At 35.6% G+C, this 27,583-nt stretch overlaps 1 protein-coding gene across 1 annotated transcript in view; it reads right to left on the bottom strand.

The window, feature by feature from the left end:
• tgfbr3 (transforming growth factor, beta receptor III) overlaps window positions 1–25,293 on the bottom strand; it is a 123,492-nt gene extending 98,199 nt beyond the window's left edge. The window contains exons 1-2 of the mRNA XM_058780035.1: window positions 25,083–25,293; window positions 10,516–10,668 (exon numbers count right to left, since the gene is read on the bottom strand). Of these exons, the coding sequence (XP_058636018.1) occupies window positions 10,516–10,585 (70 nt within the window). The 5' untranslated portion in view covers window positions 10,586–10,668; window positions 25,083–25,293. The remainder of the gene's footprint in view (window positions 1–10,515; window positions 10,669–25,082) is intronic.
• Window positions 25,294–27,583: the final 2,290 nt, after the last annotated feature.

Genomic DNA, 27,583 nt, shown 5'->3' with positions numbered 1-27,583 from the left:
TACATACATACATATATATATATATATATATATTTTTTTTTTTTTAAATATACTTTAAAGATATTTATTCCTGTAAAGCAGCACTGAATTTTCAGCATCATTACTCCAGTCTTCAGTGTCACACAATCTTTCAGAAATCATTCTAACATACTGATTTATAATCAATGTTGGAAACAGTTGTGCTCCTTAATTTTAAAAAAAATTGGGACCTGTGATACTTTTTTCGGGATTCTTTGAAAAATAAAAAGTTAAAAAAGACCAGTGTTTATTCATAATGTATTTTTTTTTTACAATATACACTACTATTCAAAAGTTTGGAGTCAGTAAATGTTTCTTTCTTTTTAAAGAAACTAATACTTTAATTCAGAAAGGATGTGTTAAATGGATAAAAAAAATACTTACATAAGAAAAATATTAGAAAAGATTTCTATTTTGAATAAATGCTGTTCTTTTTAACTTTTTATTCATCAAAGAATCAAAAAGTACCATAGTTTCCAAAAATATTAAGCAGCACAACAGTTTCAACATTGATAATAAATCAGCATATTAGAATGATTTCTGAAGGATCAAGTGACACTGAAAACTGGAGTAGTGGCTGAATTCAGCGCTGCGTCACAGAAATAAATAATATTTTAAAGTATATTTGAAATACTTGTTGTTGTTAATATTATTTGTTAATGAATTTGTGATTTGTCATTATTAATATTAATAACAATCACAAATTAACTTAGAAATGACATTAATAATACATCAATATATTTGCTATTTCAGTATACTTTTAGCTATTAATAAGCGTTGCACTCTCAATACCTTTCCAAACATTTTACCATGCTTACATTTATTCTGGAGAGTCTGCAGATCTTCACCGATTAACGGTGTTAGAGTCACCGATAAGCAATGTTACAGTGGAACAGAATGTAGGATGTGGAGCAACAGTAAAACCATAATAAAATAAAACTGTAATTTGTTAAATTCACTGCATTCTCCCAGCTGTCTCAGTGATCGATGGCACCCATGACAGGCCTGTCAGAGTGGGCACACAGGAAACAAAGGTCAAGTGTGAGTGTGAGAGGAAAGGCATGTTGAGGGCATGAGCATGAGAATCAGTGTTTCACAAGCAGTAAAACACTCAAAGGGCATACCATCATCCCTCTTAAGGTCAAAGAGCAGGCAGTCAATTAAAGACAAGTCAAAATTCAGGCCTCCTTCTTGCAAGCACATAATAGTCTTTGGGACTCAGCAGATAGGAGGAGATACAAATGGTTGGATAAAGTGTGGAGTTCTGATGAATCGAATCAGGATGACATTTAGAGGAATGTCCTCATCAGTAGGACTGCACCAATTTGTATTATCAATTAGTTGGGTCTGTGCACTTTGCATTAAGAAACTCACTTCACTTCAGTCACTTCACAGCAGCGAAAAATGCATTTTGCATGAAACAAAGCACATTTAACAAGCATACACTTCAAGCATTTAAAAACTTGTCTTATTTTGTGTCTTGTTAGTGCTCACTTGGCACATTTCCCTTAACTGCAGTTATACTGAAACTTATTCTCAGACAAACCCACACACGTAGCAACAAAAGTTCTTTCTTGACTACATGTCAACAAACACCACAGAGAAAAAAGTGGCCCCTCCATAGTACTTATTTCATTGGTGAATTCTTGCAATTACATAGCTGGCTTTGGCAGTCAGGACACCCCTGAGGACTGATCATTATCTATCATTGCATCTGCGACTACAGGACACTGCAGGATTCTGTAAACTGGAGACATTTGTTGCGTGTTAGTTGAAGGCACAACAAAAAAGGCGAAAAGCAATATCATTTACATGTGGTTACTAGGGTATTAATATACACTACCAGTCAAAAGTTTTTGAACAGTAGGATTTTTAATGTTTTTTAAAGAATTCTCTTCTGCTCACCGAGCCTGCATTTATTTGATCCAAAATACAGCAAAAGCAGTAATATAGTGAAAAAAAAAAGATATATATATTTAATATAACTGCTTTCTATTTGAATATATTTTAAAATGAAATGTATTCCTGTGATCCAAAGCTAAATTCTCAGCATCATTACTCCAGTCTTCAGTGTCACATGATCCTTCAGAAATCATTCTAATATGCTGATTCAAAAAATATTTTATTATTATTTATTATTATTATTATTATCAATATTTAAAACAGTTGAGTAAATTTTTGTAATGTTTCTTTGATGAATAGAAAGATCCAAAGATCAGCATTTATCTGAAAAGCCTTTGTAAAATTATACACTATTCCATTCAAAAGCTTGGAGTCAGTATAATTTTTTTTGTGGGGGGTGGGGAGAAATGGAAGAAATTAATACTTTTATTTAGCAAGGATGCTTTAAATTGATCAAAAGTGATGATAATGACATTTATAATGTTACAAAAGTTTTCTATTTCAGATAAATGCTGTTCCTCTGAACGTTCTATTCATCAGATAAACCTGAAAAAAATACTCAGCTGTTTTCAACATAATAATAGTACTAAATGTTTTTGAGCAGCAAATCAGAATATTATAATGATTTCTGAAGGATCATGTGACTGGGGTAATGATGCTAAAATTTAGCTTTGAAATCACAGGAATAAGTTACATTTTAAAATATATTCAAATAAAAAAAATAAATAAAAAAACATTTATTTTAAATAGTAAAAATATTTCAAAATAAATGAATGCAGGCTTGGTGAGCAGAAAAAACTTCTTTAAAAAACATTAAAAATCTTACAGTTCAAAAACTTTTGACTAGTAGTGTAAGTTAACTGGTCAATTTTCTGACAAAGTAAACTTGCTCGGTAGCTCACCTGGTAGAGCACTGCACTTGTAATGCAAAGTGTTTAGGTATGAGTCTAGTGAAACACGAATCACTATAAAAGAAACAAGCACAATTGCTTCAGAAATTGCATTTGTTTTGCTTTTTTTTTTGTTAACACTATCGATTAGGTTTTGAGGGTTCACTGTAGGTGGTACTAAAGCAATAAGCCCCAAGAAGTGAATTTATAACAGCTAAGGGGCATTGTTAGGCACGATATTATTGATTTTAATAAAAACAGTATTCTTCCACCAAACAATGTAGTTCCTCAGAAATAGTTGTGGTTGCAACAAAGTGTGGTTGCCAAGCAACACATAAAATAAACAAAGGTGTAGGTTTGAGTAATTTACAACAGCTTTGAATGCAGTTCAACCAATCAGAAGGACTGGAACTATCCGTTTTATAAATTATTTTTAATAATGAATTTCCAAACTGCTGCAGTAAGTACAACAACCAATGCAATACATGTTGACAGATTCTGTCAAATAAAACTAAATCTGCTTTTACTGACACTCATGGACATTTTACTCTAGAAGTGTTGCAAAACATACAAGAATCAATGTAATATTGTCTTTCCAATAAGCCTTTTTTTACCTGCTTTATTGTTCGCCAGGCAAAAATCATTATCAAACAAGTAATGGTTTCAGTGTCCTGCACTGAAGGTTAACACTTAGGATTAGGGTTTGTTCAAATCTCCAACCCTAAAATGCTCCATTTATCAAGTATTTACTTCCTAGATCGACAACTCCTGGAAATGTGATTACATTTTCCAAAAAAACATTCAATCTTTGAGGTCTTTCAGAAACATATCTTAAAGGTAAGAAATGTAAAAAGAAGGAAGATCAGGAGAATGTAAAAGAGATGGCCAGGAAAAGCAAGCCACAGCACCGTAAATATCTCAGGACCCTCCAATATCTGAGTGAGAGACTCCTCATCACCTATGCTGACGTGCAGAGAGAATCAAGCTCAGTAAACAGGACTGTGAGTTGGATGGGATCGAATGGAAAAATCTGCAAAGAAACGACTGTTTGCCTGAGGCAAAGTATGTACGCAAAGTTGTGGTCATAATAAACTTAATTATGCTAATGAAACACACATTCCTGCACAATATAGTAATACGGTGATGCTCATAATTTTACATAATACTTTCAGAATTATTTTTTTTAAATAAGACAGATCATATAAAATATTTTTTAATCAATACAGCAGTTTTACAAAACGGATATTCACAATTTTACAATAAAAAACAATACATTTTTTAAAACCTGGATATTCTGCAAGTAGTTTTTTTTTTTTAATTATGAGCTAAATATTCTTAAAAATCATTAACCTTAATCTATCCTATCAAAAAATTAGGCCTTTTCACAATACATATTAATTTCAAATTAAAAAAATTTAATAAAATATACTTTTAAGTCAAGATCTCAAGAAAACAGCTTGTTATGCTGAAATCACAAGAAAAGTCACTTGATATCTCAAGGGGGGAAAAAAACGGGGAAAAAGGCTTCCACAGAATTGCATCAAAATACAAATATTCAAAGAAATGGAATGTAAATGGGATTGTAGATGTTTGCCAATGTCATGTAGTAGGAGTAATTATTTTATTTATATAAACTGTGTAAAGATATTTCAGATTTCTTAAGGCAGTTTTATCTACTTGCTCTTCTCCCAGCCAGTATAAAAGGAGTTAACTGTAGCTATGATTCTTCCCGTCTTTTTCAATGAATTCACGGCACGCTCCCTAGACCTCTCCAAATCTTGTGGCCTGTGTTTTTCGTTTTCTTTTCTTTTTTCCTGCACTCTATGAAACACAATGGAAAATGCAGGGTCACCCCAGCTGTTCTCCATTAGGTTCCTGGCTGAGGTCGTCCACACACTCACTTACTGGCATAACGGTTGTGGTGGAAGGAAAAGAGATAGAGAGAGAGTATCAGACTGACTCGGAGAGATTGCGAGCCGCGGTGTAGATTGCAGTAACCTGTAATTAAGCCAATGGCGGGTTGCTGTTGCTATGTAAACATCCCTACACCTCTCCCTCGTGCCAACACAAGAGCAGTGAAGGAGTCTGGTTACTAACACTTAAATCACACAGCAACATCTGGTTTAGGAAGGAGAACTCTCTCTCTCTCCTTCCAGTTTGGAGCAGCGTGTGGAGTGTGGTGGTTTGGATCGCTCTGCCTCCACAGCACCGCGGCTCAGATTGCAGCGGTTGCGCAATACAATTTGGCAGCCCTCATACACACACACACACATTTAGACGTAGTCGGTCACACAAACCATAAAACAGCATATAGATCATTTGTCCTCAAACATTTGGAGAGGCACTATTATAGTCTGTCTGATTCTGTGCCTGGTTCATATGAGAGGGAAAGCAGACGAGTCATTTTAAATGAGATGATGAAAATAAAATGTTGTTTGGTGTCGTTTCTCAGAGCAAGAGACTAAACAAACAAGTCTCAGGACTTTACTCAGGAGGGCTCAACAATAGGATTTTTCCCTCCTTACGATTTTTCGATTTTTTTTTAACTGCCAATATTGTGTGTGTGTATATAATGTGTGCATATAATATAAATATATACAATTATAAAGTAAAATGGGAACTTTAAATTATTTTTCCCCTATAAATTAAATTGACAATTGGGAAGAATGAACAAAAATTGAAAAAATTGATCAAAACATCCTAGAAAACGGTGTTTATGTTTAAAACAAAAACACATTATCACTGAACTTAGTGAAACACACCCAACAGGGCAACTGACAATTCCGTCAACTTGCTCAAATTGTTATACCACTGGCCTTGGGCCACGACTGTTGTAGCCATGCTTTGATATGGTTTATTTAGTGTTTCGGGTCATTGGTCTCCACAATACCACAAGCCTTTGTTGCTTTTAAATGAGGATGAAGGACTGATCCCTTTTAAGCTTTTCATGGAGCTGAATATAACTGCGGGTATATTTCTGTAAACTCACCTTTCAGCACTAATTCTATTCATGTCTTTGTCACATAACAGGATGGAAGGAGAGAGGAATGATCTGCATGGGGCCTACGGGCACGACAAAACTGTCACTCATCCCTGTGAGCTGTGGGAGGATAAAAATGATGGAGCGATGAGGGGAAAGTGAAGCTTTTCGCCCAGTTACATGAGCAGACGCGTGTTCCTGCAGCCGCCCCACAAGCCACACGCTCGGCCCTCGGCGTAACCAGCATCCTGCAAGAGCTGTTTTTGGCAAGTGCTGCAAATTATTTTCTGGCAGGATTTCTGCTCCATTCTCCACTATACCAGTGAAACCTGAGGGCTTCCAACAGCCTTGCCATCCCATAATAACAGACTGTACTAAGAATCTACAGCTTGGCAAAATGAGAGACCAAAAAAAGGCAACTTAGACGTACAAAAAGTGCTTAGAAGGGAATGTCTGACAAATGAAGGGATGAAAAGAGAAAGTGAGAAATAGAGAAAATGATGAACACACAGCTTATTTAAAAACACTTATTAAAAAGAAAGCTCATACAGAAAATGAAAATTCTAGCATCATATATAGATATAAAGATAATATATAAATATATTTAAATACAATATAATGAGATTAGAACCCCTCACCATGAATTAAAAAAAATTATAATAATTAAAAATCATCACATTTACAAAATGTTTGTGTCAGTCTGAACAGACACATTAACAGCCATTGATTTATATGAAAATATGTCTCGCACCACATTTTTGAACAGTCGCCTTGTTGTGAACAGGCCTTTAGATTAAAAAATATGTAGGTAAAAGTGTAAAGAGCAAATGTTAATGTTTACACAGGAAGAATGAAGTGAGATGAAGGAAAGAGAACACATTTTACAAATTTTTTCACAAGTCTCATTGACTTGTAATTAAACATGAATTACAAACAGAGACCTAAAAAATTATACACTGTGAAAAACTATTCCTGGTCTTAGCTTGCTGTATGAGTCTCGTCACATGACTGGGACACACTGAGACAGATCTTCTTCCTGTTTTGTCATATAGATTACAAATTTCTCCGCTGTCACAGGAAATACAGCATTGAAGAAGAGACGTTCTGGTGACAAGGTCTCAAAAGACATGAAGATGTTCATATATCACACCTCTGTCATCTCTATAATCAGATGACTAGAGCTGAACACAGGTTGTGACTGGCAGTGATCTGAAGTCCATGTGGAAAGGGCTCAGGGCTGCAGACACTTTGATGCTGCAGATTAGATAATGTCCTAGTTTTTTAGAAAACAAGAGATTTCAGGAAGTCTCTGAGGGAGGCCGCTATGCTCTAAAACAAAAGGAAAAAGATTGAGTACAAGAAAAAATATTGAGCATGCCAAGATCTGGCACTCGTGAAGTTTGTTTAGACTCCGATTTATCAAAATCAACATCACCCAAGACAAGGGTTTGAGACAGCTTCATCAACAATACTACAAAATAAAATAAACTTTAAAGGAAGAGCCTCAATAAATGCGCTTCAGGTAAATGTGCCAAAATGTCTGAAAAAGTACAAATATATAGTGCAAAGCAACAATGCTCACTCAAGAGTGTTAAAGGAAGAGGTAGGTGGGATTACTTTCAAGCCAAACTTCACTAAACTCAAGGGACGTTCTGACACAGTCGCCATTGTCCTCCTGCTTCACCATCACTAACAGGAACCGTTCCACTGTGAGCAGCCCAACTCAGGTCAACCTCGCTCTCTGTTAGTGTTACAGTGTTACTACACTTCAATAAACATTATTCAAAAAGCGACTCTTAAAACCATATAAAACCATGGCACACCCTGATGAAGGCTCATTAGCCACAACACATCGGTGTGCAGTCACTTGTTACCTGCTTTAAAATGCCTAAGCTATAACTGAATACAGGATTTTTATATTTTTCCTTAAATTCTCAAGTGTTTTGGATTGATATGGTTGTAAGAGATATGGATTTTACACCCTGAACTGCAGTTTTTGCAATCTTTTTCGTGAATTTAGTATGGTTGTGCATTTAATACATCAATTTAGTGTAATTAATTAAATAAAAGAAGATTTAATCGTGCTCTTGCCACAATAATTGAATGTCTTTTCATATTAGATTTATAAATAGTGACAGTAAAGACAAGTGAAATGTTATAGATCTCTATTTTTAAAAATGCTAAAAATAAATTACATTTTAAAATATATTAACACCTAAAACATTCATTTACTTTAAATTGCAAAATAAAATAAATGTAGCCTTCATTAAGATTATAGATTTTAAAAATAATAATAATAATTTTGACCATGTAGGCTGTTAATTGTAATTTATTTGATGAATTAATAATTGATAAGCATAATAATTAGTTAATTATTTAGATTCAAAGTGGCTTGTTGTTTTAAATGACAAGCCTAATCATTATATCCAATTAATTTTATTATTGAGTGATTTTATTCCAATATCTACACCTCAGCAATCTGATTTGGCCTATAACTCCAGAAGAAAAGCATTCGGATTGAGTGACAGAGAAATCACAAAACCACTGAGAATGACCAGTGAGATCTGTTACCAACAAAGAGACTTTCAACAGAACAAGCGAGAGCAAAATCATAGAATGATGTGAAATACGTGCGCTCTTAAATCATAACTCTCTATCCCGAGAACCCAGACTTGATGACTGTCATAATTTTGCCTGTTCCTTATGTTTGTTTTGTTGCTGCCATATTGTTTTCTTTCCCTTTTTTTCTTGGCATGCAACTATCTGTCAAGCTGTTGTGCCAGAGGGGAACAAATCATCACTCTTCAGAAGAGACTGAGCCAACAAGTCCTGATCAATCACACAGATAGAGCTGCCTGAGTCGGGTTAGAGGAGGCATAGCTGACGTGCAGCACTGGTGTTTCGGGCTGAGAGATTGAGGCTGTCAGCACTTTCTTAATGCAAATCCCCCCGGCCTTTGCTCTCTGACAGCCAGATCTAGAAGACTCATGCTGGGAGGAACCGGGGAAATTCCGAACACAGGGGGCGAATCGTGATTGCCTGACAAAACAGGCAACACTGCCTCACTCTGTCAAGACAATGAGTGCCGAGCATAGCTTATCGAGAACACGCCCTACGAAGAATATCTGCAAAGAACATGCCCCGTTTTCTGTGTAAGACTAAATCCAGTCAAATATTGTTTAGTGTGAATTTCGTCATCGAAGTTACTGATGAAAATCTATAGTAATGTTTTTTGTCGATGAAAACAAAGATGAAATGAAAATAAGCACATCATGATAGTAAATGAATGATTTTTAACTGAGGAAATATGCTAGCACGTTAATTAACTCAAAGACCACATCCTATATTTGTAAGATTAATCAGAGACGCTAAAAGTTTGGGAGTCAGGGTTTTTTATAAAAAATAAATACATTTATTTTGCAATGAGGTTTATCAAAACATTTCGATTTCAAATAAATGCTTTTCTTTTTAACTTTCTATTGATCAAACTTTTTAAACTGTGATGATTTACAAAAAAAAAAAAAAAAAAAAAATTCTTGAGCACCAAATCAAAATATTAAAATGATTTCTGAAGGATTGTGTGACATTGAAGACTGTAGCCCTCTGAAAATTCATTTTGGCCATGACAAGAAGTTACATTTTAAAATATATTAAAATTGAAAACAGTTGTTTTGAAATGTAAAAAAATATTTCACAATTTTACTTACAGTAATTTTAAATAAATAAATGCAGCCTTGCTGAGCACAAGATTCTTCTTTCAAAAACATTAAAAAACCTACAGACCACAACAAATTAAAAAATTTGAACTTGCATTAATACAAAATTATACAAATGCACAAGTGACTTTGTAACTAAGTTACATGCTATGAATGCTAAAACATATCTAACCCTCAGAAAAATGAAAAGCTAAAGCATAAAGAACTCACAGCATCGTATTATAATCTGTACTTATTATAATGTCATTTCAAGAGCTAAGGTTTTCAGCATAGTTTTAACATGTAGTTTTTTGTTAAATACTGATTTATGGTGTAATTTTTCAAGATGTTTCTATTACAAAATTTAGATGCCATTTTTGAGTAAAGCTGACTAAAATTTAAAACATTTTCTTCAAAAGACAGAAACTATTAGGCCTACTACAACAAAAAAACTATGTAAAACATGAACACCGTCTGTTATATCAAAATGTTGCAAGTTTATAGTTAGCCACGTGAATAACAAAAAAACTGTTCTTAAATGGCACAAATATTTGAAAGTAACTTCAATCACCCACTTAAGTACTGAGGTTTCTTCTTGCTACAGTAACGTCACTATGCACGCTTCCAAACACTGCTGTTTCATTGACTGGTTTGATATGTCAGCTTTTGGCTTAACCAGTGGCATGAGTTTGGAGTCTACCTATTTGTTTAAACAAAGGCAGATGGGGTCCGTTTGGCACTGCTTGGTGACCAGAAATTTACACTTTACATAAAACACACACTTTAAAATTTCCCAAGTGTGCTTGAGCACTGGTATTCACTTCATCATGAGCCATGACATAGCGGCACTTTTGAAAGGCTGCTTAAAACACCCCTCATAAACTCCCAGTCTTTCCTTCATCTTCATAAGGCAAACAGAACAGATGATATAGACGGCTCATGCAACGTCATGCCACATTCACTCACTCATGACCTGTTATTCCAAAATCCCAGGAGAAAGATGATGGGTTACAAGGATAACAGCGCTTACCTGCAGAGGCCAAGCTGCTAAGGGTCAAAAACAGGATGGTGGAGGGGTGTATGTGTGCCGTTAGCCACATGGCTGGAACAGAACGCTTTCCTGAAGCCAGACGTGGCAGAAAAAGTAGCAGCAGGGTGTCTTCTTGAACGGTCCCCACTAGTTCTGAAGAATGAGAGAGAGAAAGATGTCAGTCAGTGACCAAGCAGCAGGGTATTAGGGTCTTAATGTCACATCCTGTGGGCTTAGATGGGAAGAGACAGCAGGGCTCTGGTTGAGGTGGCAGCACTTGTTAATCTTAACCCACTAATTAAGCCTTGTGTGAATGGTGGGAATGAAGAAAACAAGAGATAGGTCATCTAACAACATCAGCTGCAGGATCAAAAGAGGCCAATTTGCCATTTAATTATTTTTTTATTATTATTATTTACTGTACTTTTGATTTAATAAATACAGATTTGGTGAGCATAAGATAATTACTTTTAAAAATTACAGCTTGCATTTACACAAAATAATACAAATAAACAAGTGAACTTGAACTTAGTTACATCCTGGTCACACTTTGAATACTTTATGCTTGTTTCATACTAACTAAAACATGTAATCTCCAGAAAATGAAAAACTAAAGCATAAAAAATTCACAGTATCAAAAAGTACTGTGAAAATACTGTGAACAGCCACTTTTCACAAAAACACAATAAAAGAAACGCTGCAGTGAAGATAAAAGTCAGATTAGACACCTGGAGATTGCCGTTAATACCATTGACAGATGACAGCTAATTAACACGACCACAACTGAACTTGAGAGATGAAGCGGCCAATCTGAGTTCACCGCAGGGTGGGCTAAAGCCAACATATGCCACACCAGTAGAGTTTAAATACAGCATGCATTATCCACATGAAGTTTCACTTAGTCCACTACCTGACAAAATGGTGCAATAGTAAACATACCATCTGCATCATGACAGATATTGAGTCATCAAATAAAAACCTTTCAAACAATTCTACACTGGCATTCAAACATTTACTTCTGCTCAGAGCCTCTGAAATGTCACGTCAGACTCGATTCAGTTCGTTTAATTCCATTTTGACAAAGTGAACTTTTAAAACGAAAAGTTTTCCATGGCCACCATCCTGTAATACACATTCAGTGTTTTTGAAGTAAATAATGGTAATTGTAGGTCCAAACATCAGCAAAACTGCTCTCAACGACAATCTTAAAAGCAATTTCCTATTCTTTTCAGACAGTTTATTATTATAAATCCATAAAATGGTTCATATTTCTAAAAATGTATACTGTCGCACAACTCAACTCGACATTGCTGCCTCTCTGAAGGTTTTTTTTTTTCCATTAGCTCGTAAAGATTACCTATTACGAAAGTAGCAGATTTTAAGAGGCATACATCACCATCCCACACAGCGTGCATAGATACATGCACACATGCAGGCCAAAAACACTTATTATCCTGATCAAACAGCATCACAGGTTTGTCACGCTAGTTTACTGAGGCAAAACCAAGCATTTCACTAATGGGTCTAGCAGTTACATTCAGCACAAGCAGCCACCCGTGCAGCAACGGGTGAGGAACAGTCCCTTAACCCACCACACACTACCCCAGGGCATTGTGGAGAATCAATGCGTGTAAAACACACAAAGTTGTACAGTGGCACAGGTGGATTAAAACCTCAAATGTCAATCAGAACATTTATCAGTGGTTAAAAACAACCACATGCTAGACTGGGGGTGTCCCCAAGAGAGGAGTTACAAAAGCCGCAACTTCATCAGCATCTGAAACTATCTCTCTGCTTCTTTCTTTCTCCTATCTTTCTGCCTTTTTCTCATTTTCTCTCAGTAAGGTGAGGAGAGCACGCATGCTCTCGCTCTCTCTCTCTCTCTCTCTCTCTCTCTCTCTCTCTCTGCAAACAGCTGCAGGAACAAAGAGCCATTCACGCACGGGCAGCTGCTGAGGCTGGGAAGTCATTTTGGAGAATCTCAACAAATATTGCACTTCCAGCATAGGGGCCCCAAGCCAGTGCCCTCTGCTTTTTGATTTGGTGTCCCCCTCTCTTGCCATTCTCACACCAAGAGCAGAGGCATTCTAAAGTCCTCAGATTTAAGAGGATGTTATCAAGGGCAAACCAAAGCAAAAAAGAAAAAAAAAGAAATGAATTAAATCACTTCATTTCTTTTTTCTGCTACAATGTTGGGGCAAAACAAAATAAAAAAAGAAAAGAAAGAAAAAAATAAATAAATTAAAAAAAAAAGAGTTCTAAAAAAAATAAAAATAAAAATACACTTTTCTGCTGTCCTGGATTGGGCCAAAAAAAATTAAACGAAACAAAATAAGAGTGCTTAATAAAAAAATCTGTTTGCCTAGTTGGGGCAAAACAAAACAAAAATAAACCTATGTGAAATATAATCCATTGTAACTTAAGTGGATAGATTGTGTTCATTCTGTTTTATAAATCATCACTCTTAAAAGCTATAACCACAAATAAGTAACTATTATAATACCAAACCAAACCAAACAAAACCAAAAGTACAAAAACACTGTCCTTGGCCCATTAGTGTTATGTTACAGTATGTTATTTTTCAATCAATTAGTTGACCATAGCAAATATCATCCTCTTGAATAGCTGTGTGAGTATAATATCTGAACTTTCCAAGCATGTAGACCAAAAGTGGACCAGTGGAACAATAATAGTGGACCCTAAACTAGGGCAACTCTATTTAACTCAAGTCAGTTATAAAATAGGCCTATAGTGTGTTTGTTTCAGTTTAGAGACCAATCACCTCATATGACTCCTGCTGAAAGATTGAGTCTCTCCCTCTATTTCTCGGCAGAAAGATATAGTAAAATAACATTCAGTCTGGAAAAGTCATTAGCAAATTCAAGGCAGCAGACCCCAGACTGAACATAAGTAGCTACTCCACACTATTACTGTGTAGGTGGAGTGGCGAACACCATATGGTTTAATACGCAGCCTCACTCTGAACTCAAAGAGGCACTTCACTCTGGAGGAAGAAGCGTGCCTTAAAACTATAAAACCATCCATATTCAGTTCAAAATGAGAAACTGACTTAATGAAAGATACAGATCATTCACAAGCAGGTCAGAATTTGTGTTTATCACATTAGGTTTCTTGTGTAAAATTATATTCTGTGTAAAATCAAGGATTTGCAGAATACGCATTCCAGTGTTGAGATGAGCTCAACTTGGCAAACTGTTCCCAAGCCAATCCTTCCGATGTCAAAAACTGTCCTTTAAAGAGCCCATGAAACGGTTTGCTGAACGCAATGTTCTTTCATGCATTGACATATTTCCTACTGAAACAATAAGTTTGGACGAGACAGGGCTTCTCCTTTTTTTTTTTTTTTCAAGCTGCCAATTTGCCAATATTTCATCCAAAAATAAAAATTCTGTTATGCTTATCATTATGTAATTCCAAACTCATATGACTTTTTTTTGTTTTACCATTGTTTGGTATCAGGCAGAAAACGCTCATTGTACAAAGTAGCTCATTGTAAAGTTTCCAGAATTTTTGCAGCGATGCCATAAAAGAAACATTTTGAATTTCCAAAAGAACCTTGCAGTGAACAGGTCTTAAAAGAAACATTTTTTAGTGTGAAGAACATTTGATAACATTTTCTATGAAGCCCGTATGTATAATACATTATAAGGGTATTCTTAAGGCTTTATAATGAATGCATAATGCATTATAAAAAAAAAACTTATAATGTGTTATAAAATCTCATGAATAATCATAACAACAATTATAATACATTATAGTACTTACGTATTTGTGGGGGTTTTTTTAAGAGCATGATTATTTATAACACACAATGAACACCATATTAAATCTACTTCATTTATAATGGGCTATATCATAGCTTGACATTGTTTATTTAAGATCTGCACAGTACCTTACTACATCTCGAGTGCAATGTCTCATATATATATACACACACACAGTATATAAAACTAATTGTGACCCTGGACCACAAAACTAGTCTTAAGTCGCTGGGGTATATTTGCAGCAATAGCCAAAAATACATTGTATGGGTCAAAATTATTGATTTTTCTTTCATGCCAAAAATCATTAGGATATTAAGATCATGTTCCATGAAGATATTTTGTAAATTTCTTACCATAAATGTATCAAAACTTAATTTTTGATTAGTAATATGCATTGCTAAGAACTTCATTTGGACAACTTTAAAGGTGATTTTTTTGCACCCTCATATTCCCAAATATTGTCCTATACTAACAAACCATACATCAATGGAAAGTTTATTTATTCAGCTTTCAGATGATCTATAAATCTCAATTTTGAAAAATTGACACTTAAGAGTGTCAATCCAAGGTCATAATTGTATTAGCAGACTTAGATAGGGTAGGTAGAATGTTCACATACATGCAAATGTTCCTACACTCAGTATGTCTGTTGAGCAACCATCAAAATAGAGTTAGCATACAGTATATTCAGCAGACACACTACTAATACTCTCATGACTGCTAGTTGACATGTAGTTGCAGAGTTACAAGTTACATGTGGCAAGATATGAGACTTATAATACATTTTAACTATGTGAAATATAATCCATTGTAACTTAAGCGGATAGATCGTGTTCATTGTGTTTTATAAATCATCATACTCTTAAAAGCTATAACCACAAATAAGTAACTATTACAGTACATCAAAACTGTTCTTATGAATATTCATGAGATGATACAACATATTATAAAGTTATTTATAATGCATTACACATTCATTATAATGCCTTAAGAATACCTTTATAATGTATTATAAATACGGGCTTCATAGAAAGTGTTACCGAACATTTTAATAATCTAAAAGAAAACAAATTCTACTTTTCACACTGACCCTAGGTTATCATCGCTCTGAACCCCATTTTTATCCCCAGGTAAAGGTACGTTTCACACTTTATTAATTTAGAAACAGGGTTAGAACTGCTTTTTACCTGCACCGTTAAGACATTTCTGTCATTTCTGCAGTTATTTACTGTATATCACCCAGTGTAATACTGCAAATTCCCTTTACAGTAAATAACTGTAATACCCTTTGTATCATGGGAATTTTCTGTGACGTCAGACCCCACATACAGAGACTTACTGTATTTTTAAAAATTGCTATATACTATATATATACACCGGAGAACATCTGCGCTGTGTGTCGATGCACCTTACGAGAGAATAAGACCGGCAAGCAAGGTAAAAATATATGTACGTTTGTCTGTGTGTGTGTCAGATTTTTGCACACCAGTTTACCTAACGTTAGTAACGTTACCCGTCAACATGGCGGTAACAAACTTACTATGGTAAACTGTGCTGTCGTTTTTGTCAATGACTTTTGTCAGCTTATTGAATTAAGTTACCGAATTAAAATTATTTTTAACAAGCAATGCTTATCTTATATTAACATTAGGTTAACTAATGTGAAATTTTGTTCAGGTGTTAGTAGTTAATGTTGGCCAGTTGCCTATTGAGAAAATAAAATTGTATGTTAGCTAAGTTAAAAATGTTTTATGGCTAGCTGCCTTTCTAGTTTTAGAATTAGTTTGTTATAGTTTTTTAAGACTTACTGCATTTTTTGTATTTGTGTTTTAAACGCAACTGCAATGAAGCATCAAGAAAGACGTGGAGCAGCGCCAGCCATCCTGAGACTGATAATTCATGGTAAGAGAACAACTATGGTTTTGAAAGGTTTGTGTATTCTATATGGAGTTTGCCTTTTAAAAATGTGCCATTTCTACTTCTTGTTTTTCAGAGAAGACATTTCTGTCACTAACAAAGGCCACGTTTTGGAGCAGCACCTGGGTTTTGCAGATGGCTATGTATTCTTTGGCTGTTTGTCTTTTTTCCCCATTATGTTTCTGTTGTCTAAAGATTCTTTGTGAGGATAAATCCAAAGGACACAACATAATGCACTGCAAAACATCCTAAGACAGGAAAAATTGTGAAAATGCACTGTTCCAGCATTGGAAGACTATATTTTTAAGTGTTATGTATATGCAATGTTTTAAATAAAGAATTTTATATTTTGTAATTATTGTGTCTGTTTTAATTGAATGCCAGTAGTACCTATGTAGAGTAATAATAAAATGAATTGTATATAAAAATAATCAAATCTAATGAAATCTATATTAAAATAAATTAATTACAGTAGTATACTGATGAATTTGATTTTTTACAGTAATTTACTGTAAAACAGAACAATTTGCAACTGTAAATCAAATACAGTTTGCTATTGTAAATCTTAATTACAGTAACTTACTGGCAACAGTACTGTAAAAACACTTTGAAATGTCTAACAGTGTGGGGTTATAAAACCCAGCTCGGGAGCAGGGTTAGCACCCTTTTGTGGTTTTATTCCCCCATTGCGTTAATGTTACAGCTAGATGATTACAAACAGACACCTTATAGTGTGCATCATAATTAGGTGCTTTTAAAGGTAAAGTTCACCCAAAAATGCCTATTTACTCACTACTTACTACTAAAAATGACTAATTACTCACCCTCATGACATTCCTGTAAGACATTTGTTCATCTTCGGAACACAAATTAGGATATTTTTGATCAAATCCGATAGCTTTCTAACCCTGCATATACAGCAAGGGAACTACCAAGTTCAAGGTCCAGAAACATGGACATTTTTAAGTGGTTCAAAAAATAATTTCATAAGGCTATGAGAATACTTTTTGTGTGTGCAAAGCAGTGTTAATTTTGGCAGGCATTATTGATTTAGCCTTAGTCTTTATCTTGAGACGAAAATGCTTAATAGTCTTAGTCACATTTTAGTCATTTGAGTATTTCATAGTATTAGTCGACGAAAAGTCATTGCATTTTTGTCAACTTTTAGTCATTACTTTTAGTCAAACTGCAGTTACCAACATTTATTTTGGTAGCTATTTTATATGTAGTCTTCAAACAAAAATAGTCATTAATTCTTCTCTTTTTAGACCAAATCAATTAAGCTTATGAGAAATTTTAATCAAGGATTGAAGTGGGAAAAACTGGAATACATTTTCATTTTTTGGTAGAGATACAAATTAAACTCATTTTTCAGATACAGTAGGTTTACTTAACAAGTTTAAATTTATTTAACATCTTTTGTTGGTAAACATTAATGACACATAAGCATTTAATTAGGAATGCTGTTCATTTAAGACAGATGCATGTAATACTGAAACACATTCAGTTTTCACCCACCTGTTTACGTTCACTTAAGCCATAACCGACTGTTTTTACGTGAGATACTCTACACGATAGACATTTGAACTGCTGTGTGTGTATTTGAGCACTGAGAACTGATCGCACGCTGTAAGAGAACTGAAGAAGTGGAGCGTGTGCGATAGAGAGCAGCGTTATCAGCACGATTCCGCCTATCCCACCTTCACTAACTTTAAGTTAATGGACAATGAATTGTGACTCCCAGGAAAAATGGCACGTCTGGTCACCCTATCCCTAACCCTTCAGGTGCTGAGGCCATTGTTTCAGATCGCTAGTTCGCGTTTTGGTAGAATATCTGTCCACTGCGGCTGCCATACTGAGACTAGATATGCAAACGTGACGCCGATGATCCAATGACAGGGACGCACATTTTGAAATACAAGACAGTTAACTTAGCCTATAGGATGTATTTTAAATGTCCAGTAGTCCTCAAATAACATTCTAGTCCCGTCTCAGTTTTTATCATCAGATATTAGTTTTAGCTCGTCAACGTCTCATCTTAGTGACAGAAAAAAGGTTTGTTAAAGAATATTTTTCATCGCCGTCTTCGTTAACAAAATTAACACTGGTGCAAAGAAAACAAAAATAAATACTTTATCAAACAATTCTTCGCTTCCAGTCAGTCTCTGCCACCATTCACGAGAGTACCATGACACATGCATGTGATGCTGCTGACACAGGAGCCGGCGTGCTGATATAGAACATGCATGCACTGCGCCTTGTTTACAAGCAGAGGAATGCACACGCATACATCATGGTACTCTCATGAACGCGTGGCGGAGACTGACCGGAAGAGAAAAAATTGTTACCTAAATTCGCTACTTTTGTTTTCTTTGCACTAGGGATGTCAACAATTAATTGACGATCGATTAATTGTCGATAAGAGATGCAATCGATTAAAGCTATCGATGGTCGATTAAGCAGTTTAATTTTGGGGTGCGTGCGGCTCATGCCAAAACGTGCATGCGGCTGTGAGTGATGGTGACGGTGCTGGATCTTTGGTGAAGATTATACACTAACGTACAAATTACGCTTTTAATGGGATCCAAACTTTAAAAGTACATTAAAACAGAAACAATATACATTTATTTTGTATTGAAATGTAGTAACTAAGTCATGTTTAATTATAATTTCCCCAGATATAATTGTTTCATTCTGGGCTCTGCGCTTCGACGGGGCTGCAGGACACGAGCAGGACAGATTATATATAGGCTATATAGGCTTAGGCTATAATTCGTAATTTAATTTGTTTCTACGTTAGACTTATTAATTTGTTCCCTAGAAAACCCATGATTTAACTAAAATAAGGCGAACGAATTAAGTCATAGGGAACGAATTCTTAATTCATGGTCACAAAATTTTTCATTTCCCCCCGCATGTTTATCACAGTAAGAGATGCGAAAACTGATTAAAAGTGAATGACAATAAAATAAACCTGTGAAATTAGAGGGCGAGACTGTGAGGATTTGGGAAAAGAAACAATAAATATTATAAAATTCCTGGAAATTCGTGACCAGCCGGCAGAACAGAACGCTGCGTATGGCTTTAAATGTACAGGTAGGCTATCAAACAGCATGAATGCAAACTCATAGTCACGATGTAACATTTGCCTGCTAACCAATTATTTCTCTTATAAACAAAGCTTTGTACCTCACTTGTGTCATACTCGCATTAAAATGCTTCATGTGAACAGCAGTGTTTTCCGTAGCACCGCCGATAGAAGCCGTTCTTGCATTTTACAGTCCTGCTATAGCCTTTTATTTAGACTAAAACCCCTGTCATTCGGTGAGAAAGCCTGCGTTTTGAGTGGCATTTGCACATCCTGTCAGCCGGTGAATATTTGCTACTAAATTAGACACATTTCGCAGTATTAAGGTTAGGGATTAATCGATTAATTGTAATATTGCGCCTGCTGCACCCATGGTATGGCAGCAAAGTTCCTTGATTATTACGCCAGAATGAGAGTATAGTTCCTAGCCATATTGCCCTAGAAAATCACAACTTTTCATTTTCCGTCGGTCTTAGTACACGATGTAACTACAGAAGAATCAAGTTTTAAATAGGAAAAATATAGAAACTCTTTGGTCATTTTTGAGTGAGATGCTAACGGGCTAATCAGATTCAATGATCTATGCTAAGCTGTGCTAAAAGTGCTACTGAACTGTTTAACTCTTGGGGAGTTGGAAAATGAACCTATTTTCAAAAATAGTGAAGTGTTCCTTTAAGCCTGTCATGGATAAATAAATTACACTAAAAATGCCAGTAGGTGGCAGCAAGTCACTGTCTTAAACTGGTCATCGGATGCCCATTTTCCACAGGTTGATATGATTCTTTAGGGTCTTAATGAAAAGTCTATAACATACTTTGGTTAAAATTTCTCGATGGTAATGTAAAAAACACCCTTTTTACCCTGTCAAAATCAGCTCTTTTTTGAGCAAGCCGTTTTAGTCCATGTTGCTTTAAATGCTAATGAGCTCTGCTGACCCCGCCCCTCTCTGCTGTGGAGTGACGAGCAGACTGTAAACTTCAGCTGCAAAACTTGCTAACTAGCACATTATTAGGAAAGGCGATTTGCAAAGATTCATAAAAAAAACCTTATACTCATTTCTTCTGTATATGAAGCTGGATCACGAATGATTCACGCTAACATAGATGCATTTAGGCAGATAGGGGATCTGTGCATTCCCTTCAAAAACAAAAGTAACTTTAATCCTCTGCGTATTCAGCGGCTCAGATGTCGAGAGTAAATGACGACTGCTGTGTTCATTATTACAGCACAGGAGTCAACACAATGGCGGACAGCTCTCAGGTAAGACGGCCTTGTCAATCAACTATCGTGGGAGGGGCCTGTACAGAACTACATCATTCTGACAGGAATCTCAGAACAGCCTGATGAGAGAAAGAGGATTTTAAAACAGGGTTTTAAAAAAAACACTGGGTGGATTTTTATCATTATAGGGTGGATGTGTACACACTAGAGATGCGCGGATGAGCTCAAACGTCACCCGAATCCGCTGCTTCAAATAAATTATCCGCCCACCACCCACCCGCACCTATATTTTTCTCTGATTTAGATAACCGACCCGACCCGCACCCGATCGTCACATTACAATGATTCTAATTAGACTAATTCTTATTTTTGCACGATGATATGATGAATGGATGGTTCATTTTTAACAGCAGATTCAGTGATGTGAGAGCTTATCTGCGCACCACATCTGCCGCGCATTACGGCTCCGATGCGGCCACAGGAGCTGATCACGGTCGCTCTAGTCAAGTCAATGCTTGTGTTTATACCTATAGATATGTATATATATTATACAAGCCACGCCGCGGCACGTTTCAGAAGCATCCCAGAATCTCGTGGTCTCGCGAATCCAGTTGCTTTGCTCCTGGTGTGATTTGGCACCGCATGGAGGACGGAACAAAACGTCGTCGGAGCCGTAAGGGGTAACGGTAACAGGCTAATACAATGATAATAGGCTGCTTTTAAATGAACATTTAATTAAAAAACAAAAGTTCTTCTTTCGCCAGATTATAGTCTACACTTTCTTAATAGCATAAACACACGCTTTACTCCATTCATACTTTATCTGGAAGGCCACTGTATCTGCAACTCACTGCAACTTCCCGAATAGGCGAACACACACAAAAATGAAATCTGCGTGTCTGTCTGCCTGATGAAAAAATGAATTTAAAACACGTTCATATTTTAGAGAATATTTGCATCACTAATGATTTATCTCATGCACCCGCGACCCACCCGCAATTAATTAGAATGTATTTTTTATTACATGACCCACCCGACCCGCGGATCACCAGCGGGCCCCGCGGATACAACCGCCATCCGCGCATCACTAGTGCACACACTTCCAACACACATTTATGTTCAAACAACATGTAAAGTGAATTTTGCATCCGATGACCCCTTTAATGAGGAATTCTTTGAATCATTCATACAAATGATTCATTCAAAAGGGCTGATTAATTTAGAAACGAAGCAAGCTGCTGTCTTTACAAAAGGGTTATTAAATCATGGACTCAAATGATTTGCTCAAAAACAGATTCATTCAGGAATGAAACACTGCAGTGTTGCTCCGAGACGCAAAAATGTTCTGCTCCAGCTGAACTGTTGTATTAAGCATATAGTCTTTTGGATTTTCAAAAAGTGTTTCGTTTATATTTTTGCAAAATGAGTGACATACTCAATAATGCCATATCAGTAAAACAACAATTATGATATTATCACAGACGATAAAAATTGCACACCCCTCTTTTGTGCAATGGAAAAGTTCCATGGATGTTAAAGGTCCCAGCCAAAAAAAGAACTTTTATTTTTAAGAGAGACAACATCAAAGTTAACAGACATGGACTAAAAGTCATAAAATTCAGATTTTTTATTCCATGGAGTCTTTACGGTATGTTTGACCATGTCCTTCTGAAAACCATCGCAGCATGAGAGGACAGACCAAATACAGCATGACCTCTAGAGAATAACACACCACAACTATTTCTAGCCATGTATAAATAAAACACAACTCACTCCAGCCTACATTGTTCCAGCCAAGAAACATGGCATGAGTACTTATGAAAATGTGGGTACCTGTAGAGCACATCATCTAGGGCCACTTTGGTAAGTAGAGGCCTCCTGAAAACCATAGTGAAGTCAAACATGGGCCTTTTGACTGCTAATGAATCTTATTTGGATTGAGTCATTCAGTCTAAACAGAGTGTGGTTTCCCGTTTGCGTAAGTGAACGGTGACGGGGGCCTCTTTGACATGTTTATAATGGAAGATCTGCACATTGGCCCAAATGGATCCTCTCCGTGTTGGCTGCGAGCGTAGCCACGTGTCAAACAGTGACACACTGGGGACATGAAGTGGCCAGCTGCACTCAAACAAAACCACAACCTCCAACAGCGATAGAGATAGATCAATCTACTCGACTCACTGGGCCAATTTCGCATCTTTAGCACCGGACGCGTTCATTCACACAGCATGCACACAAACACACACTAAAATCACACCTCAGGGCCATCGTTAAGACCACATTGCACGCACACACTTGAATGGAACACCTGCACATCTGTGTGTGTTACTTCTATTTGTGAGTCACATCAGAGCATGCAAAGTAATGCACATACACTTGCATCAACATGCAATTTTTACTCATACTCCTCTAGTTGTGAATCATCAGTGACTACTACTTGCAGATCGCCAATATATGATAAAGACTGAAAAGAAGATAAAAAGGTAGTGAAATTCATTAAAATACATAATCTTGTGTTAATCTTCTCTGCTATGTGCAGTGAATTTAGATCCCTCCAAAAAGCACTGAACTTCCTCTGTCTCCCTCTATCTTTTTAGAAAGTAATAAGCTGAGAGTGAGTGATCACTAACCCTGAGGACCTGAATCAACATGTCACAGGGGTCTTGAATCAGATAACAGTCACAGGTCTGTTGTCCTCGTGAAACCACCTTCACTCCTCACCTCATCTCCACAACAATAATCACTGTATGAGGAGTCACTTCAGGCAAAAAGTACTTTCAAGAGCTCAAACTAGCTTTTCCTATAGAATTCACTACCCAGTAACCCTCGTTTTCTCACGTAAGACACTTGCAGGGATCATCTAATGATTGACAGGCATGAAAAGCCTGACCGAGACCCAGAACAAATCCCCCTGAGGAGATCAGCCATGCACCAATAATGAAAGAGACTTACAGTCTCATCTAAACAAATTACTTTTATAAATGTGTAACTAGTAAACATCACATGAATAGGTTAAGGATTAGGTTATATAAACTATTATATTAAGCCACTTTGACAAACTGAGAAGATGAAAACTCTCTTTTGTAACCGAACACAGCATGATAAAGTTCTAGAGTGCCAAGAACGTCCTCTGCTTTACGTTTAGATAGATTTTAATAAGCTATGCTGATAAACACTTTTGAGAAGACTTAAAATGATAAGAAGATGTGTACAATTAAATCTAAGCAATACTTTAATTACTTTAAAAAAAAAAGACAAACAAACAATCTGACAGTGCAGGTATTGCAGAATATATTTTTAAAAAGACAACACAGTCCCAAAATTGTTTATTGTACACAAGGAAACAAAAATGTCCTTAAAATCAAACGCTGAAATGTTTTATTTATTGATTGATTTATAGTGTATGCTGGCACCTGTCTAATTTAACTTCTTCAATCAAATAACAAATGGATTTGTACCAAAATATTGTAGAATTTCATTTGTTGCACAGCATTAGCTGCCAACAACAAAAGATATGGGAAGCGTTTTGTCTTCTCTTTTAAAAGCTGACGTACAAACTAAGTATGTTATGTGCATTTGATTATTTGCATTGCTTTCCCTGATGTCTGTGACCTTATCAGAACAGACTTACAACACCATTTTAGGGTCCAGTCCACCAGATAACAACCACTAGTCTAACAACAACTGTATGTCCACGAAAGACAATTATCATAATTAACATGAACTTCTCTGCTGTTAATCCCACTGAAGAACCACATCTAAAGAATGCACTAAGCCAATGATCACTCAATGACACAAGACATCATATTTAGGAGTATTTTCTGTTTTATAGCAGTCGCTTGAACTTTTGATTTTATTAGACAACACTATTCCCAAAGGTGTCATATCTAATACATGCCTGTTTGAGAATTTCACAATACCTGCAACTAGTAAATGGAAGAGGCTTTTGTCTTTACATGCACTGAAAGAGATTCATGTCATGACTGTACCTCCAGTGTTATGTGAACTATGTACATTAATTTGATTAAATGAAATTCCTGTGCAGGGCAGTCCACTCATCCTAAAAAAAAGGGCTTCATGTTAATGGAGAAAAAATACAATGAATTTAATGTTTTCTGCAGGACAACACATTGCAGTTCAGCTGTCAGAAGGCACCACAAGTAGGCTACCTCAAGTTTCACAGCTCATGACCAAATCACAACATCTGCAGACATCGTGCATACTTAAAAACTCTTTAGTTCAGTTTAAAAAAGGAACATGAACATCTTACAGTCACTTATGAATTCTAACGGGCGTTATATCTTTACATAAACTTAAAGAACGTCACTTTGCATTGTAGACATCAACTTCATTGATCATAATGGATGCGTTCTAGTTTTGTCAAGTCGCAAGACTCAGCGTGCTGAGAAACGTGCGTGCGCGTCTATGGAGTGTGCATGCGACTGTAAACAAGCTATAAAACTACATTTCTTACAAGAACCCTAAACTGGTCTTACAACAATTCTAAGACAATTTACACATCACAAAAAAGCAAAGACAGAAACAAAGTGACATACCAGCGAATCTTCAGTAATGCTGAAGAAAACTTTCTTAGGGAGTTCACGGTGTAACGTTTCCTTCGGCTGATAAAATAAAGGACCAGAGCAAAATCTTCTGACAGTATGGTAATTAATCGTGCGACAAACGCCACGGTTTTTGGGATGACATAGCTTGTGACAGATCTCAAAAAGTTTTAAATACCTCTCCCGCTTGCTGTGTGTCTGTGTGTATTTCAGTGGGAGGGGCCAATAGGAGGAGGCTGCGATTTACATCTATCAAGACAAATGAGAGGATGAAGTGGGCTTGAAAGCCCATCAACTTCCGCAGTCATGACTCATGACACTTGAGTTTACTTTAAAAATTATTAGTATTAGTATTGGTATTAGTATTAGTATTAGCATTAGTGTTAGTATTAGTATTAGTATTGTTGTTGTTGTTGTTGTTGTAATGACAATAATAACATAGTAACAAAAATATGTATTAATATAATATAAAATGTATTTTATAAACATTATAACAATATTTATTATTATAAAATTATTGCTAGCTATATAAAACGATGGGATAGTTGACAGAGTTTTAAAAGTTCTGTTTTAAAAGTTTTGTGTTTTCTTTACTTTTATTAGTGACAAACATTTTTTAAACACAATATTTCCACTTATTTTCACACATTCCATGAAGTCCTCTTCATATAGCATATTCCTCTTCAATAGACAATTATTATCAGGTCATACAATCATGATAAATCTCGTTGTCAGAACAATGTTCTGTTTGACGCAAGATAGCTATTTTGGCACCCACCCACCATCTGCACAAACAAGCTTTTATCTATTTTATACTGAGGCCTAAGCTAAAAATGTCTCTTTCTATTATTTGGAAGTGTCACAGTGTATAGGACAGAATAAATAAACATGATAATACTTCCACCTTAATATTACTTTATACATTGTTAAAACAGAAAGAGGTAAACTCACACTCTTTTTAACTTTTAAGCTTTGGAAAATGTCTTTTGTGGCTCTTAATTCTAGCAACATTTTCAAGAATCCCCAAGAGCCCATTTAAAAATAGAGTTTGAGTTACTCCACACAAACTGTACAGACTAAAAAAAATTAAATAAATGTTCTTTACTATTTATTAGATTACAATAAAATTATTAATAAAATGAAATAAAAAGTGCCCATGTATTGTGTCAAAGCTAAATATTCACATGCATTAATAACATGAACAAGTAAGATTTTTAAGACATAATTAATACTATCAAAACGTTTATGAACTTCTGATTATTATTTATTTATATTTAAATGCATTCCTGTTCTGTTAAGCAATGACATTTTAATGAACTTTATTATAAGGTTGATTACTGTACAATTTTTACTTTAATATTTTGTAAGCCCCGGTAAATGCTCCATGTGTGGGATGCTTCACTTCACCCCAGTGTACCACAATAAACACTTGCCATAAAGAGTATGACCTCAATCATAATCTAAAATGTCTCAATTTCATCTACACCAAGTACCATCCAAGAGACCTACATTCATCTCAATATGTGGTTCCACAACCTTCATATCTACAGTCACGGGACAAAAAATATATATATATATACAAAATTTAGATTCTATAATCCTGAAACACCTCACCTGCATTTATTCCATTTTATACATTTAAACCAGCATTTTCCTGATGTGAAGCAATTTAAGACATGGAAATCTGTCATGACTCTGTCATGAATTAAGGGTGAAATCGTAAGTGAAATTTTAATAATTTCTCTGATATGATAGATATAGTAGTAAATCAGATCTTCTGTGTGTCTTATCTGTTAAATGTTTTAGCGATAGCAGTATCAGTTTGTCATTGCCAACTGATTTGATTCAAGGCAAAGAGCATTCTGACCTGATTTTAGACTGGCCTTTCCTTAGACACTACCTCTTTTTGGACCAAAAACTGGCTTTTCGGCCTTAAACATTTACTTACAAGAACTTGATTGTGGGATTAACTAATTAATAATCCACTGGCAATAAATAATTAACTTATTGCAATGTTTCGACACAAGCAAGGTTTTCTTGTTGACAAAGGCATTGTTTGGGTCGTATTATATTAAAGTTACATGAGAGCAGATAAAACAGTGTGCTGTTTTTTATTTCTTTCATTTTGATTCTTTTTGACTGAGCACCTCTTCTAGTTACGTTAGGATATGTGCACACTACTTTGAATACTTTCAATAATTAACTGCCATAAAAGAAGTGGGCATCAAGGTGGTCCAAAATACATACGCAAGCATTGGTTCTGATGTTTTCCATTTGCAATTGCATTTGGTCAGATATGCTTAGTTTAGTTTAAAACATAAGCAAAGGAAACATGCAACATCCTTTGTATGGTTGTTTATGAGTTAAACTCATGCACAGATGCATGTTTGTGTCTGTTTGTTTTTGCAGGATATATTTGTTTACTTTTGATTTGCATTTTCATTTTTTTTTTTATATTCTGCCTCTGCCTCCTCTCCTAGCTTGTTTTCCCGAAC

Source organism: Onychostoma macrolepis, chromosome 06 (assembly GCF_012432095.1).
Source record: "Onychostoma macrolepis isolate SWU-2019 chromosome 06, ASM1243209v1, whole genome shotgun sequence".
Taxonomy (NCBI): domain Eukaryota; kingdom Metazoa; phylum Chordata; class Actinopteri; order Cypriniformes; family Cyprinidae; genus Onychostoma; species Onychostoma macrolepis.
Note: the sequence above shows the minus strand (reverse complement) of the source record. Positions and strands in the feature narration are given on the sequence as shown.